The sequence below is a fragment of the Hyperolius riggenbachi genome, chromosome 10, assembly GCF_040937935.1.
Source record: "Hyperolius riggenbachi isolate aHypRig1 chromosome 10, aHypRig1.pri, whole genome shotgun sequence".
Lineage (NCBI taxonomy): Eukaryota > Metazoa > Chordata > Amphibia > Anura > Hyperoliidae > Hyperolius > Hyperolius riggenbachi.
Window position 1 is genome coordinate 22,255,663 of NC_090655.1, and position 21,692 is coordinate 22,277,354.

General features: G+C 48.2%; 1 protein-coding gene across 1 annotated transcript in view; it reads left to right on the forward strand.

The window, feature by feature from the left end:
• The first annotated feature begins 783 nt into the window (after positions 1-783).
• Positions 784-21,692, forward strand: part of DPYSL4 (dihydropyrimidinase like 4) — a 62,616-nt gene continuing 41,707 nt past the window's right edge. Inside the window, exons 1-2 of the mRNA XM_068258877.1 lie at positions 784-1,212; positions 2,031-2,061. Of these exons, the coding sequence (XP_068114978.1) occupies positions 796-1,212; positions 2,031-2,061 (448 nt within the window). The 5' untranslated portion in view covers positions 784-795. The remainder of the gene's footprint in view (positions 1,213-2,030; positions 2,062-21,692) is intronic.

Genomic DNA, 21,692 nt, shown 5'->3' on the forward strand with positions numbered 1-21,692 from the left:
CATTAGTGCAGTGATTTCAGTAGTAATATCAGAACCTCCTTGTCATTAGTACAGTGATTTCAGTAGCAATATCAGAACCTCCTTGTCATTAGTACAGTGATTTCAGTAGCAATATCAGAACCTCCTTGTCATTAGTGCAGTGATTTCAGTAGTAATATCAGAACCTCCTTGTCATTAGTACAGTGATTTCAGTAGCAATATCAGAACCTCCTTGTCATTAGTACAGTGATTTCAGTAGCAATATCAGAACCTCCTTGTCATTAGTGCAGTGATTTCAGTAGTAATATCAGAACCTCCTTGTCATTAGTACATTGATTTCAGTAGCAATATCAGAACCTCCTTGTCATTAGTACAGTGATTTCAGTAGTAATATCAGAACCTCCTTGTCATTAGTACAGTGATTTCAGTAGCAATATCAGAACCTCCTTGTCATTAGTACAGTGATTTCAGTAGCAATATCAGAACCTCCTTGTCATTAGTGCAGTGATTTCAGCAGTAATATTAGAACCTCCTTGTCATTAGTACAGTCATTTCAGTGGTCCTGTGTAGATAAAGTTGTGTACAAGTCCTGGCTGACACCATCTCCAGTTCAGCACCACACCCATTGGACAGCTCAGTCAGCCCTAGAAGGAGCTGCCAGCTGGGGTCTCGTAACCTCGGGGGGATATGTGACAAATATGTGTCAACTTCTACATACTGTCCCTTCCCTCAGATTCAGCCTGGCAGACCAAGAAAAGCCTTCACTTCTGATTATCATAGAGGGACAACTTGCAGACACAGAGGAAGGCAGCAGCCATGGCAGACAGGATAGAGAAGGTCCACACTGAGGAGCCAAGTTACTTCTCCAAGCTCGGTTCCGGGAGTCCCAAACCCAGGCAGAAGTACGGGGGCATGTTCTGCAACGTGGAGGGCGCCTTCGAGAACAAGACCCTCAACTTCGACTCCCTGAGTGTCGGGAAGAGGAAGGGAGAAGGGAGCAGTTCTGGTGCTGGCTCTGATGGCTTCAGTGAGTCCGGGAGTGAGAGCAGCAGCCTGGGCAGCGTGGAGGGCATGGGAGGAGCTGAGAAGGCAGAGGTGAGGACTGCCAGAGTGGCCATAGCGCCAACTTATACCGAGGCAATGACTCCTGCACCTGCCAGCGAGGCCAGATCGTCGGCTAATACTGAGGCAATAACTCCTGACAACGTGACCAGATCGCCGGCTTATACCGAGGTACTGACGTGCTACTATTATTATGACATGTGCTACTATTATTACTTTAGTATCACCATCATTGATGTGTATCATCATTATTATTATTTCGTCATCATAATTTTGTCCTATTAGCTTCCATTACCACCATGTATATTATTATTTATATTGGATTTTTTTAATGGTAATATTATTATTTGCTGCTACTGTTCGGAAGATCTGCTTTAGTTTACTTTTTATCTATTTTTATAGTGTTGTTTTCATTATTATTGCTTATAAATTAAAAAGGCCAAAAGGTGACCACACACGTTACAATGTTTTACTTTTAAAAAAAATTAGACTCATGGAACCGATGTACCTCTCAATCAGCACGAAAATGAAAATGATTGAAAAAACAATAGTTGAAAGTAAAATTGTAATCTGATTTAACCACTATTCCCAGTCAACAGTTATCGAAAAAAATGGCAATTCCGGTGAAATTTATTGAAAAAATAAAAAGCCCTTTGTTTTTTTTTCATACAAACGATCGTTTTTGTCAAAATGAGGTATAATCGATTTGGTTGTGTGGCCACCTAAAGTCATGCCAGCACAACCCCTGCTTTTCTGATATGACCTTATTTTTGGGTACCCCTCTGATGCTGACAGATGGGGTTTCTTACAACAGGGGGTGCAGCAGAAAGTCACAGCAACCAAGTTTTCCTTCTCCATTACTTTTTAATAAAGTTTACTACACTTTGCATAACTTTTTTTTATTTTTGTGGGTTTTTTTTTTTAATTCTCTTATGAAATAGGCCTAAGCATTGATGAACAATCATGTCATCAGCTTCTCCTTGTTATAGGTCAGACTTGTTGTATGTGCAGAGAGGCTTGGTAAGGTGTCCACTAATGATACAATCTTAATCGTCCAATCTTAACAATTATATGTCATATTATTTTCATTATTATTATTTATTATTTTTATAGCGCCAGCATCTTCTGCAGCGCTGTACAGAGTATATTGTCTTGTCACTTATCTGTCTCTCTCAGAGGGGCTCACAATCTAATCCCTACCAGAGTCATATGTCTGTTGTATCGTGTATTGTATGTATTGTAGTAGGGCCAAATTTTTTTTTAAGGAGGAATCCAGTGAGTTAACTTATCTATATGTTTTGGGGATACAGGAGGAAACTGAAGTGCCTGGAGGAAACTCGCGTAAACACAGGAAGGACATACAAACTCAACAACAACAAATAACATTTGTAAAGCGCTTTTCTCCCGTGGGACTCAAAGCGCATAAGCATGGCTCCGACCATCGTGGTACAGAGGAAGAAATTTTATAAGTCTGGAAATGCCAGGCTAAACAGGTAGCTTTTCAGTCTGGATTTGAATAGCTCCAGGGATGGTGCTGTCTTTACTGGGTGTGGTAGGGAGTTCCAGAGAGTAGGGGCAGCATGGCAGAAGGCTCTATCTCCAGATTTTTTGAGGTGCACTCTGGGAGTGACCAAGTTTACAGAACTTGCTGATCTGAGGTTGTGAGAGGTGTGGTGCAGCTTTAGCAAGTCCTTCATGTATCCAGGGCCCAGACTGTGCAGGGATTTGAATGTCAGCAGTCCAATCTTGAAGAGTATTCTCCATTCTACTGGTAGCCAGTGCAGTGAGCGAAGGATCGGTGTAATGTGACAGTGGCGAGGCTGGTTTGTTAGCAATCTGGCAGCAGAATTCTGCACTAATTGCAGGCTACGCAGGTCCTTTTTGGGGAGGCCAACATAAAGGGCATTGCAGTAGTCCAGTCGTGATGTGATGAAGGTGTGAACTAGGGTTGGATAGTGATGCTCAAATACCCCTTTTTAAAATTCGAGTTTGGTCGAATTCGAATAGTAAATTATTCGAGGTCAGTCGAATATTCGAGTCGAATAATTTTTACTATTCGATTCGACCTCGGACTTCGAGCTCACTATTCGAGTCGGTATTCGAGCTCACTATTCGAGCTGACTATTCGAATTGGCCTTAAATAGCTTCCAACACTTGTTTTGAGGGTGAATGATGCAAGAAACATCTTTTTTTCCAAGTAACAACAGCAAGTGATTATGTGGGGATGTTCCTTTAAAAAAAAATGTGGAAAGAGAAGTTGTGTCCTTAATTTTGTTCAGTAGTGTTACTGTATATACTTGTTCTTCTTCTTCTTTATCTTTCTTCTTCTTCTTCTCGATCTTCTTCTTCTATATCTTCTTCTTCTTCTTCTATATTGTCTTCTTCATCTTCTTCTTCTTCATCTTCTTCATCTTCTTCTTCTTCTTCATCTTCATCTTCTTCTTCTTCTTCATCTTCATCTTCTTCATCTTCTTCTTCTTCATCTTCTTCTTCTTCATCTTCATCTTCATCTTCTTCTTCTTCTTCATCTTCTTCTTCTTCTTCTTCATCATCTTCTTCTTCTTCTTCTTCTTCTTCTTCATCTTCTTCATCATCTTCTTCATCATCTTCTTCATCTTCTTCTTCATCTTCTTCTTCTTCTTCTTCTTCTTCTTCATCTTCTTCTTCTTCATCTTCTTCATCTTCTTCATCTTCTTCTTCTTTTTCATCTTCTTCTTCATCATCTTCTTCATCTTCTTCTTCATCTTCATCTTCTCCTTCTCCTTCTTTTTCAATATCGTCTTCTTCTTCTTCACGTATTTCTCTTTTCAATTTTTTTTTTAAAGAAATGCAGCTATTTTTGAGCGTAACAAATAGCTGGTGGGCGCACGCATGTTGGAAGCGCCATTGTATGTGCTCCCTGGCAGTGGAAACACAAAGACAGCAGGAGGTAAATTCAGCAGCAGGAGGAGGAGGATGAGTGTGTGGCAGCAGGCAGTCAATGAGGCAGGCAGCTCGCCGTGACATAATAGCCCTGGTACCTAGCGGTGATACCAGGGCTGTAAATAAACACAACAGGAGGTCCCAGACAGCGGTCGTGCAGCCCACATTGTGTCCAATACACAACTGGGACAACACAGTTTTCAACCCGGGCACCTCAGAAAAATTAAACTTTTTTTTTTTTTTTAATGGTTTGTTTGGTTTTGGTTTTGCAACCAATATAGCTATTGTTTGACGTAATAGCTGGTGGCAGAGTGGCAGCAGAAGGTAATTCTGTGTACCCTGGCAGTGGGAAACACAGACAGACAGCAGCAGCAGGAGGAGGAATGGAGGAGTAGGCGAGCAGCTATTGTTTGACGTAATAGCTGGTGGCAGAGTGGCAGCAGAAGGTAAATCATCTGTGTACCCTGGCAGTGGGAAACACAGACAGACAGCAGCAGCAGCAGCAGGAGGAGGTATGGAGGAGCAGTGTGAGTGTGGCAGCAGGTAGGCAGCGTGACATAATAGCCCTGGTACCTAGCGGTGATACCAGGGCTGTAAATAAACACAACAGGAGGTCCCAGACAGCGGTCGTGCAGCCCACATTGTGTCCAATACACAACTGGGACAACACAGTTTTCAACCCGGGCACCTCAGAAAAATTAAACCTTTTTTTTTTTTTAATGGTTTGTTTGGTTTTGGTTTTGCAACCAATATAGCTATTGTTTGACGTAATAGCTGGTGGCAGAGTGGCAGCAGAAGGTAATTCTGTGTACCCTGGCAGTGGGAAACACAGACAGACAGCAGCAGCAGGAGGAGGAATGGAGGAGTAGGCGAGCAGCTATTGTTTGACGTAATAGCTGGTGGCAGAGTGGCAGCAGAAGGTAAATCATCTGTGTACCCTGGCAGTGGGAAACACAGACAGACAGCAGCAGCAGCAGCAGGAGGAGGTATGGAGGAGCAGTGTGAGTGTGGCAGCAGGTAGGCAGCGTGACATAATAGCCCTGGTACCTAGCGGTGATACCAGGGCTGTAAATAAACACAACAGGAGGTCCCAGACAGCGGTCGTGCAGCCCACATTGTGTCCAATACACAACTGGGACAACACAGTTTTCAACCCGGGCACCTCAGAAAAATTAAACCTTTTTTTTTTTTTTTAATGGTTTGTTTGGTTTTGGTTTTGCAACCAATATAGCTATTGTTTGACGTAATAGCTGGTGGCAGAGTGGCAGCAGAAGAAGGTAATTCTGTGTACCCTGGCAGTGGGAAACACAGACAGACAGCAGCAGCAGGAGGAGGAATGGAGGAGTAGGCGAGCAGCTATTGTTTGACGTAATAGCTGGTGGCAGAGTGGCAGCAGAAGGTAAATCATCTGTGTACCCTGGCAGTGGGAAACACAGACAGACAGCAGCAGCAGCAGCAGGAGGAGGTATGGAGGAGTAGTGTGAGTGTGGCAGCAGGTAGGCAGCGTGACATAATAGCCCTGGTACCTAGCGGTGATACCAGGGCTGTAAATAAACACAACAGGAGGTCCCAGACAGCGGTCGTGCAGCCCACATTGTGTCCAATACACAACTGGGACAACACAGTTTTCAACCCGGGCACCTCAGAAAAATTAAACCTTTTTTTTTTTTATGGTCTTTTGGTTTTTGGTTTTGCAACCAATATAGCTATTGTTTGACGTAATAGCTGGTGGCAGAGTGGCAGCAGAAGAAGGTAATTCTGTGTACCCTGGCACAGACAGACAGCAGAAGGGCAGTACACAGCAGCCCACTGTAGGTGTAAAATGTGTGGCTGCAGGCGACGTAATAGTCAAAGTGAACCAGGCTGGCTTAGTGAGCAGGAGCCAGGAGGTGGTAAAGGGTGGTAAGGCACATTAACGATGGTTCCGGCAGCCAGTTCATGTCCCCCTCTCGCCGACAACAGGGGCCAGGAACTCGCCTTCCACCCACGCCTGGTTTATCTTGAGAAACGTCAGTCTGTCCACAGACTTGTGAGACAGACGTGAGCGTTTCTCGGTGACCACGCCACCAGCTGCACTGAAGCAGCGCTCGGACAGCACGCTGGAAGGGGGGCAGGACAGCACTTCCAGGGCGTACTGCGCCAGCTCGCTCCAGATCTCCATGCGCTTGACCCAATACTCCATGGGATCAACAGGGGCATCGCTGTCAAGCCCGCTGTACGACCCCATGTAGTCAGCCACCATGCGGGTCAGGCGCTGGCTGTGACCGGAGGAGGATGCTGCTGCATGCATCTCCTCTCTAGTCACTGCTGCCGGAGCCTCTACAGTCCTGTAGAGCTCGTGGCTGAGAGACAGCAGGTCTGTGGGGCGCTTGCTGCTGCTGGATGCAGGCACCTGCTGCTGCCTCTGTGCTCGCTGCTGGACAGTGGGGGTGGAAGGCTGGGGGAAGGCTTCCTCCAAGCGCTCAACAAGGGCCTGCTGCAAGCTCCTTATTTGTTGCGCTGGGTCTCCTCCTGCAGGCGGCAGGAACTGGCTCAACTTCCCCTTGAGGCGTGGGTCCAACATCATGCTGATCCAGATGTCCTCCCTCTGCTTCATCTGGATCACCCTGGGGTCCCTGCGCAGGCACGTCAGCATGTGCGCTGCCATTGGGAAGAGGCGGGCCACGTCTGCTGGCACATCGACGTCAGTGCTGTCCTCATCCTCCTCCTCTGCCGCCTCATCCTCTCTCCACCCCCGCACCAACTCAGCTGCGCTGTGCTGATCCCCCTCATCAGCAGCCAGGTCAGGGACCTCCACCAAGTCCTCCTCCCCCTCAGAGGTGGACTGCGCAGCTGGTTGCCGCTCCTGCTGGTCCAAGGCTGCCGCTCCCTGTTCCAGCAAAGCATCGAGGGCCCTGTTCAGCAGAGAAACCAGGGGCACCCACTCGCAGACCATAGCATGGTCCCTGCTCACCATGTTTGTGGCCTGCAGGAAGGGAGCCAGCACAAAGCACACCTGCTGCATGTGCCTCCAGTCATCATCGGGGACGATGGACGGGATGTTGCTGGTCTTGTCCCTTCTCTGAGCTGCGGAAACAGTGGCCAGGGCAAGGTACTGTTTGACAGCGTGCCTCTGTTCAACCAGACGCTCCAACATCGCCAGGGTGGAGTTCCAGCGAGTCGGAACGTCAAGGATCAGCCGATGGCGTGGCAGATCCAGCTCCTTTTGCACGTCTTCCAGGCTCGCACAGGCTGCAGCCGAGCGCCGGAAGTGACGCACAACATTCCTTGCCGTTTCCAGCAGTTCGCCCATCCCCTGGTAGGTGCGCAGGAACTTCTGCACCACCAGGTTCAGCACATGGGCAAGACAGGGGATGTGGGTCAGGTTTCCCCTGTCTATTGCGGCAACCAGATTGGCCCCATTGTCGGCCACCACCTCTCCGACTCTGAGGCCTCTGGGGGTCAGCCAAATCCTCTCCTGCTCCTGGAGTTTGGCCAACACATGGGTTGCCGTCAGCTTGGTCTTCCCAAGGCTGACCAAGTGCAGCAGCGCTTGGCAGTGGCGGGCCTTCACGCTGCTGCTGAGGCGGGGGGTTTGGCCAGGTGTGCCGGAGGATGGCAGAGGATCGGAGGAACCTGCTGCAGTTCCCCTGACCCTGCGGGGTGGCACCACCCACTGTGTTGCTGCTGCTGCTGTGCCCGCTGCTGCTCTCCCATCCTCACCCCCTTCCACCAAGCTGACCCAGTGGACAGTGAAGGACAGGTAGCGGCCTGTCCCGAAGCGGCTGCTCCAGGAGTCCATGGTGACGTGGACCCTTTCACCAACCGCGTGCTCCAGCCCTCGCTCCACATTGGCCATCACAAAGCGGTGCAGTGCAGGAATGGCCTTGCGGGCAAAGAAGTGTCTGCTGGGGAGCTGCCAGTCTGGGGCTGCGCAAGCAAGCAGCGCACGAATGTCGCTCCCCTCCTGCACGAGCGTGTACGGCAGGAGTTGGGAGCACATGGCCCGTGCCAGCAAGCCGTTCAGCTGCCGCACGCGACGGCTGCTGGGAGGCAGAGCCCTAACCACCCCCTGGAAGGACTCGCTCAAAAGGCTCTGGCGTGGCCTTTTGCTGACACGGGAATCAGCAGACACAGCAGAGGAGGCCACTGAGGACTGGCTGCCAGAACAGGCCTCAGTGTCGGCGGCAGGAGTTGCAGAGGGGGGAGGAGCAGTGCGTTTCCGCACTCCTGCTGGTGCTGCTGGAGGAGCAGGAGGGCGGGTGGCTGCTGTTGCTGCTGCTGCTGCTGAAGGCTGTGCAGTGATGGGTGTGGTGCCACTGCCAGCACCAGATGCCTTCAGCCTCTGGAACTCCTCATGCTGGTGGAAATGTTTAGCCGCAAGGTGGTTGATGAGCGAGCTGGTGCAGAACTTTAAGGGGTCTGCACCTCTGCTTAACTTCCGCTGACAGTGGTTGCAAGTGGCGTACTTGCTGTACACAGTGGGCATGGTGAAATATCGCCAGATTGGTGACTTAAACATCCCCCTACGGCATGGAAGCGCTGCTGCCTGTCTCCCTGTGGTGGTTGGGGGGGGGCTTGGGGGGCTTGGGTGCGGCTGGTGGTGGTACTGGCAGATGCTGCTGCTGCTGCTGCTGAGCCTGAGACACCAGCAGGCTGTGGGACCTGCCTACTGCTGCTGCCAATGCTTGCAATGATGCGCCTCCTTGCAAGGCCCACAAGAGCATCCTCCTCCTCCTCCTCAGAGCTGCTAAGGACGACATCCCCTGGAGGTGGTGGCACCCAGTCTCTGTCTGTCACCGGGTCATCATCATCCTCCCCCTCCTGAAACATGTCCTGCTGGGATGAGGACCCCCCAAACTCCTCTCCTGATGCATGGATGGGCTGCTTGACTGTCGCCACAGTCTTGCTGTCCAATCCCTCATCCCCCAAAGTGCCCATCAGCATCTCCTCCTCAAAATCGCCAACAACAGCAGACAATTGACTCATGATGCCTGGGGTCAAAAGACTGCTGAATGACAGGTCGCCAACTGACGGTGAACTGGCCTCCTCCCCAGGCCCTGCTGGGCGGCTGCTGCGAACAGGGGTGGTGGTGGTGGTGGTGGTGGTGAGGGTGGAGGCCTCGGATGCAGAGCTGATGGCGGGCTGCTCATCCTCCGTCATGAGTTGCACCACAGTGTCTGCATCCTTTTCCTCAATGGGACGTTTCCGACCCGGCTGGAGGAAAATGGGAGCAGGTGCTACACGCTGCTGCTGCTGTGTCTCTGCAGCGTGAGTTGCAGATGCTCCTGCTGGGCGGCGCCCAAGGCGTCCACGGCCAGTGGCTATGGGAGGAATGTTAGCCACTGACGCTGCTGCTGCGGAACTGTGCATGGTGGCGCGCCCGCGGCCGCGGCTTGCCACAATGCTGCTCCCTCTCCTCCTGATTCCCTTGCTGGCCTTCCCCTTGCCCAAACCGCGCTGGCTGCCACTTCCAGACATCTTAAATGTTTTGGGCGTATAGACAAAAGTTTTGTAAAAGGGCGGGTAAAAAGTGGGGTACTTTAATGGAGTGGGTTGGTTGGTGAGGTGACTGAGTGAGTGTCCCCTAGTACAGTAAGTAAGTAGTAACAGTCAGGAAGTACAACTAGCAGTTACAATAATCAGTAGTAATCACAAGTAAATTTAGTGTGTGTACACTCAGACAGTGAGTGCACGCACGCAGGAGCTAGTAGCCTATGGACAGTGACTGAGTGTCCTAGACTCCTAGTACAGTAAGAGTAAGTAGTAACAGTAAGTAGAACTAACTAATTACGATAATCAATCAGCGATCAGAAGGAAATAGAGTGTGTGTTGTGTGTGTACACTCAGACAGTGAGTGCACGCACGCAGGAGCTAGTAGCCTATGAACACAGTGACTGAGTGTCCTAGACTCCTAGTACAGTAAGAGTAAGTAGTAACAGTAAGTAGAACTAACTAATTACAATAATCAATCAGCGATCAGAAGGAAATGGAGTGTGGGTGTGTGTACACTCAGACAGTGAGTGCGCGCACGCAGGAGCTAGTAGCCTATGAACACAGTGACTGAGTGTCCTAGACTCCTAGTACAGTAAGAGTAAGTAGTAACAGTAAGTAGAACTAACTAATTACAATAATCAATCAGCGATCAGAAGGAAATGGAGTGTGGGTGTGTGTACACTCAGACAGTGAGTGCACGCACGCAGGAGCTAGTAGCCTATGAACACAGTGACTGAGTGTCCTAGACTCCTAGTACAGTAAGAGTAAGTAGTAACAGTAAGTAGAACTAACTAATTACAATAATCAATCAGCGATCAGAAGGAAATGGAGTGTGGGTGTGTGTACACTCAGACAGTGAGTGCACGCACGCAAGAGCTAGTAGCCTATGGACAGTGACTGAGTGTCCTAGACTCCTAGTACAGTAAGAGTAAGTAGTAACAGTAAGTAGAACTAACTAATTACGATAATCAATCAGCGATCAGAAGGAAATAGAGTGTGTGTTGTGTGTGTACACTCAGACAGTGAGTGCACGCACGCAGGAGCTAGTAGCCTATGAACACAGTGACTGAGTGTCCTAGACTCCTAGTACAGTAAGAGTAAGTAGTAACAGTAAGTAGAACTAACTAATTACAATAATCAATCAGCGATCAGAAGGAAATGGAGTGTGGGTGTGTGTACACTCAGACAGTGAGTGCACGCACGCAGGAGCTAGTAGCCTATGAACACAGTGACTGAGTGTCCTAGACTCCTAGTACAGTAAGAGTAAGTAGTAACAGTAAGTAGAACTAACTAATTACAATAATCAATCAGCGATCAGAAGGAAATGGAGTGTGGGTGTGTGTACACTCAGACAGTGAGTGCACGCATGCAGGAGCTAGTAGCCTATGAACACAGTGACTGAGTGTCCTAGACTCCTAGTACAGTAAGAGTAAGTAGTAACAGTAAGTAGAACTAACTAATTACAATAATCAATCAGCGATCAGAAGGAAATGGAGTGTGGGTGTGTGTACACTCAGACAGTGAGTGCACGCACGCAGGAGCTAGTAGCCTATGAACACAGTGACTGAGTGTCCTAGACTCCTAGTACAGTAAGAGTAAGTAGTAACAGTAAGTAGAACTAACTAATTACAATAATCAATCAGCGATCAGAAGGAAATAGAGTGTGGGTGGTGTGTGTACACTCAGACAGTGAGTGACCGCACGCAGGAGCTAGTAGCCTATGGACAGTGACTGAGTGTCCTAGACTCCTAGTACAGTAAGAGTAAGTAGTAACAGTAAGTACAACTAACTAATTACGATAATCAATCAGCGATCAGAAGGAAATGGAGTGTGGGTGTGTGTACACTCAGACAGTGAGTGCACGCACGCAGGAGCTAGTAGCCTATGGACAGTGACTGAGTGTCCTAGACTCCTAGTACAGTAAGAGTAAGTAGTAACAGTAAGTAGAACTAACTAATTACGATAATCAATCAGCGATCAGAAGGAAATAGAGTGTGTGTTGTGTGTGTACACTCAGACAGTGAGTGCAGTGCGCACACGCAGGAGCTAGTAGCCTATATGAACAGTGACAGTGAGTGTCCCTACGGGTACAGTAAGAGTAAGTAGTAAGTAAGTACAACTAACTAACAATAATCTATCAGTAATCAGAAGGAAATAGAGTGTGTGTACACACAGACAGTGAGTGAGTGCACACACGCAGGAGCTAGCTAGTAGCCTATAAACAGTGACAGTCAGTGAGTGTCCTACTCCTAGTACAGTATAACTACAATACTATTAGTAAAGGACAGCAGAAATACTGGTATAGATGAGAGAAATAAACAGAGGACAGCTGCCCACAGAGGCAAGGCCCCCCTGAGGCCTAAACTTGTAAGCTTGCAGCAGCTGCCTGTCTCTAATGTAACACACAAGCTACTAACTAAAATACAATGTCTATCTAACTAACAACAATATAGGTGTATATGGCAGGTGTAGGTGAGCAAAAACGCTAGGTAAATGATCACAATAGAGCACTTGCTAAGCCAAAGCACAAAGGAGCAACTCTCTCTCTGTACAAGTCTCAGGCAAGCATGGAGAAACGGAACATGGCGGCCGCTATTTATAGGGTAGGGGCTGGCCAGGGTCCCCCTCTGTGATTGGCTGCCGTCAGAGGGCCTGGGAGCCCTCTGATTGGCTCTAAGGACATCAATCTGGGCTATGACGCTATTCGAGCTCGGTACCGAGCTCGAATAGCGCCGGGTTGCTCGAATAGCTCGAATAGTGAATGGGCTATTCGAGTGTACTCGGATAGCCCATTCGGAGCTCGAATACCGAGCTCGAATAGCTGAAAAAGAGCTCGAATATTCGAGCTACTCGAATATTCGAGCTCTGCTGAGCACCACTGGGGTTGGAAGATCCTCTGGGGGAATCAGATGTTTAATCTTTGCAATGTTCTTCAGATGAAAGAAGGAGGATTTAACTACAGATGAAATTTGGTTTCTGAAACTCAATTCCCCATCGATTAGTACGCCAAGGCTGCGCACAAGGTTGGAGCTGTTTATGTCTGAATTCCCAATCCTGATTGGTGTTGCTTTAGGATAGAGCTGTTTTGATGGCGGGCACTGGCCTTGGACAAACAGGACCTCAGTTTTGTCAGCATTCAGTTTCAACCAGTTATCATTCATCCATGCCTGTAGCTCAGCTAAGCAAGAGTTTATTTTTGGGGTAGGGTCTGTTCCACCAGGTTTGAAGGACAGGTATAGCTGTGTGTCATCGGCGTAGCAGTGGTACGTCAGGCCATGTCGTTGGATAAGTGTACCGAGTGGCAACATGTAGATTGCAAACAGCAGAGGGGATAGGATTGATCCTTGTGGCACTCCGAATTGTAGAGGTGCAGGTTTGGACAAACTCCATACAGATAGTGCCCTGGCTAGGATTTGACCCAGGGACCCAGCACTGCAAGGCCAGACGCTAACCACTACACCACCATATTGTCATATGAGGGACTAAATTTAAAGGACAACTGAAGATAGAGGTATATGAAGGCTGCCATGTTTATTTCCTTTTAAGCAATACCAGTTGCCTGGGAGCCCTGCTGACCTTCTGCCTCTAATACTTTCAGCCATAGCCCCTGAACAAGCATGCAGCAGATCAGGTGTTTCTGACATTATTGTCAGATCTGACCAGATTAGCTGCATGCTTGTTTCTGGTTTTATTCAGACACTACTGCAGCCAAACAGGCCAGCAGGGCTGCCAGGCAACTGGTATTGTTCAACAGGAAATAAACATGGCAGCCTCCATAGTCTTCTCACTTCAGTTACCCTTTAACTATCCATTGAAAGTATATAGTATATTCACCTCGGTTTCCCCTTCTACTACATGAATTTGTTTGGTATGATTGTACAATCAAGATTGTATCATTGGTGGGCATCTTTAGATTATTTGTTGTTACTAAATTATCAGCTGCTCAATTGTGCAATATAAAAGCTGACCTCTCTGCTGGGGTAAACTTTTTAAATTGCCCCTGACGCATCTATAGGTTATGGTGGGTACACACATGCAATTTTTATTTCAGATTCTGCTTCCAATAGAGAAAAAGATAGAATTGGGCAAAAATTGTACAGCCTACTGATTGCCGCTAGCGACCGATTTCGGCTCGAGATTGATCTCTTTCTAGATCATATAGGCTGGAAAATTTTGTCTGTTTTATGCTGGGTACACACAATGCAATTTCCCATTAGATCTGCTGGATGAATCATTTCCGACATGTCCTATTCGCTCCCGATCAATAACGGGATTGATTGTGGGAAGGTATTATCGGAATATCGATCCCGATGTTTGGACATGTACATGCAATGCCACTTCCTATCAGATTGCCCATCGATCTGATGGGAAATTGCATTGTGTGTACCCAGGATTACTGGCTATACCCCTTGAAATATCAGCTATTGTTCCTGTATATCCTTTCGATCAATATCCAATCAGAAAAACGATCTGAAATTTGATCGGAATTTGGAGAAAATGCATATGTGTATGCTAGCTTTCTAGCCAATCGATGTAAGATCTGAATATTGATCCGAAGTAAAAAATTGTATGGTGGGTACCCAGCTTTTAAAAGTGTTTATACAATTGTGTAGAAATGATTTACACTTTCAAGGATTTTTTTTAACTAAACTAAAATGCTAATTCATACTTAAAGTGAGTGTTTACCATTTAAAAAATAAAAAAGTCAGATACTCACCTAAGGAGAGGGAAGGCTCGGTCCTAATGAGCCTTCCCTCTCCTCTCCCGGTGCCCGGTCCCGCGCAGGATCCCCGTGGCAGTATTCGACCAATTCGGTCAAATACTGCCACTTCCGCTGCCGAAGGGAGCTTTCGGAAGCCTTCGGGAGCACTCGGGCTCCCGAGGACGCGGCCGCTCCATACTACGCATGCGCGAGCGCCATCTATGACGCACTTGCGCGTGCGTAGTATGGAGCGGCCCGTCTTCGGAAGCCCGAGTGCTCCCGAAGACCTCTGAAGTCCCTGCGGTGGCGGACGCGAATGGGGGAGCCAGCGCAGCACCGGGAGAGGAGAGGGAAGGCTCATTAGGACCGAGCCTTCCCTCTCCTTGGGTGAGTATCTGACTTTTTTATTTTTAATGTGGTACCCAACGCATCCAGGGTAAACAATAAACAAAAATCAACTTACCTGGGGCTTCCTCCAGCCCCTGGCAGCCGTCCTGTGCCCACGCCGCAGTACAGCTTCCCGCTGGTGTCCCGGGCTCCCCTCCGGTATTAGAGGCCTAATTGCACTCCACGAAGTTTGGATGACGTCATCTGGACTGCACGGCACAGTAGTTCTGCACCTGCGCAGTACAGTCTGGATGACGTCAGTGCGAGTCTGGGAGCCGCACGCTGCAACGCAAGTAGATGCCAACCTGGCGAGGTCGGCATCTGCACCGGAGGAGACCGTGAGCTGCGGCGAGGACAGGATGGCTGCCAGGGGCTGGAGGAAGCCCCAGGTAAGTTGATTTTTGTTTATTGTTTACCCTGGACAACTATAGTGAGAGCGATATGGAGGCTGCCATATTTCTTAACTTTTAAAGGATACCCGAACTGACATGTGACATGATGATAGACGTGTGTATGTACAGTGCCTAGCACACAAATAGCTATGCTGTGTTCCTTTTTTTCTTTTTCTGTCTGAAAGAGTTAAATATCAGGTATGCAAGTGACTGATTCAGTCCTGACTCAGACAGGAAGTGACTACAGTGTGACCCTCACTGATAAAACATTTCCCCTTTGTATCTATTTCTTGCTCTCAGAAGCCATTTTCTGCTAGGAAAGTGTTTTATAGTTGGAATTTATCAGTGAGGGTCACACTGTAGTCACTTCCTGTCTGAGTCAGGACTGAGTCAGCCACTTACATACCTGATATTTAACTCTTTCACACAGAGAAAGAAAAAAAGGAACACAGCCTAGTTATTTTTGTGCTAGGCACTGTACATACACATGTCTATCTCATCATGTCACATGTCACCTCAGGTATCCTTTAAACAATACAATACCCGTTGCCTGGCTATCCTGCTGATCTATTAGGTATCAACAGTGTCTGAATCACACCAGAAACCAGCATGCAGCTAATCTTGTCAGATCTGACTATGTCAGAAACACCTGATCTGCTGCATGCTTGTTCAGGATTCTCCTTCTCAGCCTATTGGCAGCAGATGTTTTTCGTCATCTGTGTGGCTTTGAGAAGCTAAAGTGATGTTTTTGGTTATATAGCATCTACTAAGTGAGGCGGAAGTAAGCTTTGTGCATAGTCATCCATCATTATAGGATTATTTTTCTGAGAATTGTAATGGTGATATTTTGATTTGGTTTAAAGGACAACTGGAACGAGAAAAAGATGGAGGTGCCATATTTATTTCCTTTTAAACAATACCAGTTGCCTGGCAGCCCAGATGATCTATTTGGCTGCAGTAGTGTCTGAACAACACCAGAAACAAGCATGCAGATAATCTTGTCAGATCTGACAGTCATGTCAGAAACACCTGATCTGCTGCATGCTTGTTCAGGGGCTATGGCTAAAAGTATTAGAGGCAGAGGATCAGCAGGATAGCCAGGCAACTGGTATTGCTTAAAAGGAAATAAACATGGCAACCTCCACATCACTTCAGTGTCCTCTATACACTTCAGGTGTCTTCTAATATTTGAGTTGTTTTTTTTTTTTAAATCTCAATGTACTCTAATTTTAGGCTTGTATTGCTTTAATTGTGGGCTGTAAAACTCAATTTCCCCCCTACTTCTGCTATTTAGTAGTGTCCCCCCTTTGCGTAGAGAAGTTCTGGGCAGGACATTGCAGGTGTCATTCTGGGTTCTGGAGCGTCCCGCACGCGCTGGTGACACCAGTCACTCCTCACTCCAGTGCAGAGGGCGCAGGTGTCACCCGCAGCAGCAGAGCGCTCCATTGTCTGCCCTGCGGAGGGGAGGGTTGGGGGGAGGTGGGCTGGCTTCGGGCCCCCCTCGGGCTGCCTGGATGATAATGAAGGAAGCCAGGCGGCTGACAAGCGTCTCCCAGTGCAGGGGGGAGCCACAGAGCCTCTGACAACAAAAAGAGCACCTCCCCCATCCGAGGCCAGTGCCAGGCGGACAATAGCACCGGAGCCCGGGAGGACCCCCCATCATCCACACGGCCAAAGATGTCTTACCAGGGGAAGAAGAGCATCCCACGGATCACAGTAAGAGAGAGGGGAGGGGGGATGGAGATATTGCAGGCATGAGACAGCCATGATATCAGAGTAGCCTGTCCTCTATGTACCGGGCTGCAGTGCCTGGCTGGCTATTAGGGGGGGGGATGTGCCCCCAATACAGGTCCTGGCATCATCACACCAACACACTGCTGTGATAGGACATTGCTCTGCCCTGGGCTGCAGTGCCTGGCTATGGGGGATCCCTGCTCTCTATACCTCCAGGAACCCCCCCCCCCCCCAATCCATCCTGTGTGCCCCAAATACAGGGCCTGGCATCATCTCATCAACACTATGCTGTGCTATTGCTCTGCCCTGGGCTGCACTGCATGGCTATAGGGGACCCCTGCCCTCAGAATATGCCCCCCACCAGCCTGTGTGCCCCCAATACAGAGCCTGGCATCATCTCATCAACACTATGCTGTGCTATGTCATTGCTCTGCCCTGGGCTGCAGTGCCTTGCTATGGGGGGGACACCTGCCCTCAGAATATGCCCCCCACCAGCCTGTGTGCCCCCCATACAGGGCCTGACATCATTACACCAACACTATGCTGTGCTATGACATTGCTCTGCCCTGGGCTGCAGTGCCTGGCTATAGGGGGGTCCCTGCCCTCAGAATATGCCCCCCACCAGCCTGTGTGCCCCCAATACAGGGCCTGGCATCATCACACCAACACTATGCTGTGCTATGACATTGCTCTGCCCTGGGCTGCAGTGCCTGGCTATAGGGGCGGGATTACTGCCCCCCACCAGCCTGTGTGCCCCCCATACAGGGCCTGACATCATTACACCAACACTATGCTGTGCTATGACATTGCTCTGCCCTGGGCTGCAGTGTCTGGCTATAGGGGGGGGATTACTGCCCCCCACCAGCCTGTGTGCCCCCCATACAGGGCCTGACATCATTACACCAACACTATGCTGTGCTATGACATTGCTCTGCCCTGGGCTGCAGTGCCTGGCTATGTGGGAGGGGGGGGGGGGGTCCCTGCACTCTATACCTCCAGGGAATGCCCCCCATCAGCCTGTGTGCCCCCAATACAGGGCCTGGCATCATCACATCAACACTATGCTGTGCTATCTGTGTACGTCCCTGACATTAGTGTTGTCTTTAGAGTAAGCTCCTTGAATGCTGTTATATTTTTATTTTTGAGGATTTTTTTTTGTTTTATTATTTTTTTTGTGCCACTTTTTGAGTGAGGTGTTTATAAACAGAGTTTCCTCCTCCCTAGTATTGATTACTTGCACGCTCTCAGATGTACCCAGGCCACAAGCCTTGCATCCCTATGACTGTCACAGGCAGGGAAAATATTGAAACCGGGTCAAGTGTTTACCCTGTTGGAGGGATCCAAATAAATCTGTTCTTTCTGGGCAGCGACGCCGGCATCAGTCAGGCCAGCAGTGTGGCAGTTATGTAACCAAATCACTCTGTGGTTCTTACAGGACAGCTCCTAAGCCCCTGCCACACAGGCTGTGATCTGTATATATACTGTGTCTTTACTATGTAGTGGTGATCGTTTATTACATGGATGTGATCTTATCTGAGACAGATACAAGCTGTACATGCCTTGGCACTGAATGTGTTAAGCACCAACCTGTTCAGCAATGTCAGGAGCACTGGGGATGTGCCAAGCACAACAGCCAATCAGATTTCACTTGGAGATCTGTAATAGATATTTTATGGTATGGTATACAGTTGGTTTGTACAGGCTGCCTCAGTCTTCAGGTCATAGTGACTGGGCTTTCTGCCCTATTGAATGACCTCAATGACGTAACACCATGGAGTTTGTCTATTTTTATGTTATTGTTGTTTGTTTTATGGGGAGGTCGCCTCATTCTCTATTTTTTCAGGTTTCTCCTTCTCAGCCTATTGGCAGCTGATGTTTTTCGCCATCTCTGTGGCTTTTAGAAGCCAAAGTGTTGTTTTTGATTTAAAGGACAACTGAAGAGAGAGCACTATGGAGGCTGCCATATTTATTTCCTTTTAAGTAATGCCAGTTGCCTGGCAGCTCTGTTGATCCTCTACGTCTAATGCTTTTAGTCATAGACTCTGAATAAGCATGCAGCAGATCAGGTGTTTTTCTGACTTGTCAGATGATCTGACATGATAAGCTGCATGCTTGTTTCTCATGTTATTCAAACACCTCTGCAGCCAAATAGACAGCCGGGCTGCCAGCAGTGCCAGGTAACTGGTATTTCATAAGACAAGACAGACATAAGTGACAGCGCTCAAGGATACATCCGAACTGCAAGCCTACAATGCAAAGCCCCTCCGGAACTAAATACATGCCTTGAATGCAAATTATGTGCTAATTCTAATCTAAAAATTTTGAAAGTGAATTTGAAGCAGTGAATGCAGCTGGCCACTAGTATACATTGATCTTGTACAGCAGGAAACATGGCAGCGTTTTCAAACAAAACTTATACCTGAATCATTTATCTGCATTGATGTGCAGAGCTCCAATACATGGACTATATTACACACCTAGTACTCACTACAGGCAAAGGAGGGTGTTCGCTTCAGTGATAATGTGTGCACAGATTATTACCTAATAGACTTCCCCCACGGCGGTGACGTACCCCCTCGGGGAAGACCTAACACTAATCTAGCGATAAAAACATAATATTCCTCGTGCTGCTAGCCATATAAATGGTATACACATTTCATAAGACAGACAGATAGGTGACCGTGCTCAAGGATGCATCTGAACTGCAAGCCTACAGAGGCAATGCAGAGCTTCTCTGGAACTAAACACATGCCTTGAATGCAAAGCAGATGCAGATTATGTGCTAATTTGCACAGCAGGAAACATGACAGCGCTTTCAAACAATACTTATACCTGAATAATTTATCTGCATTGATGTACGGACCCCAATAACTGGACTACATCACACACCTAGCACTCACTACAGGCAAAAGAGGGGTGAACTTATACCTGAATGATTTATCTGCATTGATGCGTGGAGCCCCACTGGACTGCATTACTGGTATTGCTTAAAAGGAAATAAATATGGCAGCCTCCATATACCTCTCGCTTCAGTTGTCCATTAAAGAATATCTGAACTGGGAAGAATATGGAGGCTGCCTTATTTATTTTACACAATACCAGTTGCCTGGCAACCTTGCTGATCTTTAAAGTAGTGCCTAAGGCAGGGGTCACACTTGAAATCACAGGCGTTTCACCGCAATGCAAACTGGCATGTGACGATGCAAGTCATGCATTCCTGCAGCCGGAAGCACACTGGAGTCCATGGAAAATGGCTACGGCAATGATTCTCAAACCTGTCCTCGTGACTCCCTGAGTCCCTAAGGGCTTGTTCATTCTATGAGCATTTGCTTACTTTTTTTAAACACTGGCGATTTTAGAAATCACCCTAATATCGCTTGTGCAATTATTTCCTATGAGAGGGTTCACATGTGAGCGGTTCGATTGCGACCCGCTTCCAAAAGCACTGCCTGTGCCATTTTCTGAGCGCTTTGGCTCAATGGAAGGTATAGGAAAATAGCTACATATTACATGTTATGTATTCATTTCAGGGTGGAAGAGTTCACTTCCTGACTGACTTCAGGAAGTGAAAAAAAGAATCGCTCTTAGAAAGCGCAGGAAAAAGCGATTAAAAAAAACTCAAATGGCTCAGTGCTTGCAATAGCGCTGGCGATTTATATTGTGAACATAGCCTAACGGGGCATGTCTTGCAGGCAACCTAACCTGTGCTTAGGTGGGGTAATTTGTCTCTCACCTAGGTGGATTCCATGTAGCTGAGACACTAATTACCCCACCTGTGCATAGCTGAGGCTGCCTGCAAAACATGCACCATTGGGGAGTCACAAGGACAGGTTTGAGAAATGCTGGGCTATGGTTTTCCACGATTACCCTTTGCTGTTTGCTGAAAATAGGAAATTGCGCATGGTATGTGAAAAACAAAAGCAACCAGGCTGGTATTTTTTCCCCGCTGCGGAAAAATGCACATTACAGACACGTCATAAAAACGGGTTAGGAGCACAAGTTGGGAGAGATACCTGGGGGTAGGGGGGTGGCAGCACTCGGAAGGAGGGGGGGGCCTGGGGGGTGAATCTGCTGCCAGGGGGAGTCTGTGTTTACTTGAATCTGTTTCAGTCAATCAGGATTAGTAAGTTTTTTTTGCGACAAATAAAATGGGTCTATTCATTCTTAGTGTGGGCCATCTCGGCGCAGGGCAATGCCGAAAAATGGCTCACCCTGCTCCTGCAGAAACTCTGGGCCCGCACTGATTACAATTCCCCCCCCCCCCTCTGAGTTGTGGCAGCTCGGGGGGGGGGGGGGGGTTGGGCTGGAGGGGGAGGGCATGTAATTCAGGCTTCACACCACCAAAACAGGCCTTCAGGAATGACCACGTTAGTACGCGGTAGTCCCTGTCTGGCATCTGGCCTAACTGGAAGTGACGTTCACTTCCTGTTCGGCAATCAATGACGTGCTTGGAAGAGTATTTGTAAAATACGCTTCCGCGCATGCGCGTCGCAGATTACGGTGCAGCAAACCGCAACGTGGCGAGTGTGAATTCCCCAAGAGATTAATATTAGGCTCTGGTGGGGTGCAGTGAATTCACCGCACCGCCTCCGTGTGAAAAGGCCCTTAAGGCTGCTTCACTTTAATGGCTGCCAGCAGCTAAAGCGCTTGGCATCAGTTCCTGGCACTTCATTGTTGGGTTTTTAGCCTGTAGAGGGTCCGGGTACCAAAAACGCAGCTGATGCTATATGATGTTACATGCCGCGCCTCAAAAAATGTGGTTGACCGCTGCATTTGCGCAAACGGCGGTAAACGCATGGGGATGTACCCTGCCCATCTCAATGCAGGACGTGGTGGATTCTGGCGGTACATGCCGTGCACGGCCCCTGTCTGAACAAGCTCTAAAGAAATCTTGGAATACGTCTAACACATATATATGCATAAAATGGTACTGGCGGTCATGTTGCCCAAAATAGCAGGTCGTTTTGAATCTCTATTTTTCATAAGGGGGCACATGCTGGTAGAATATTGAGAAACACTAGTTTAGATAGTCGTGGCTC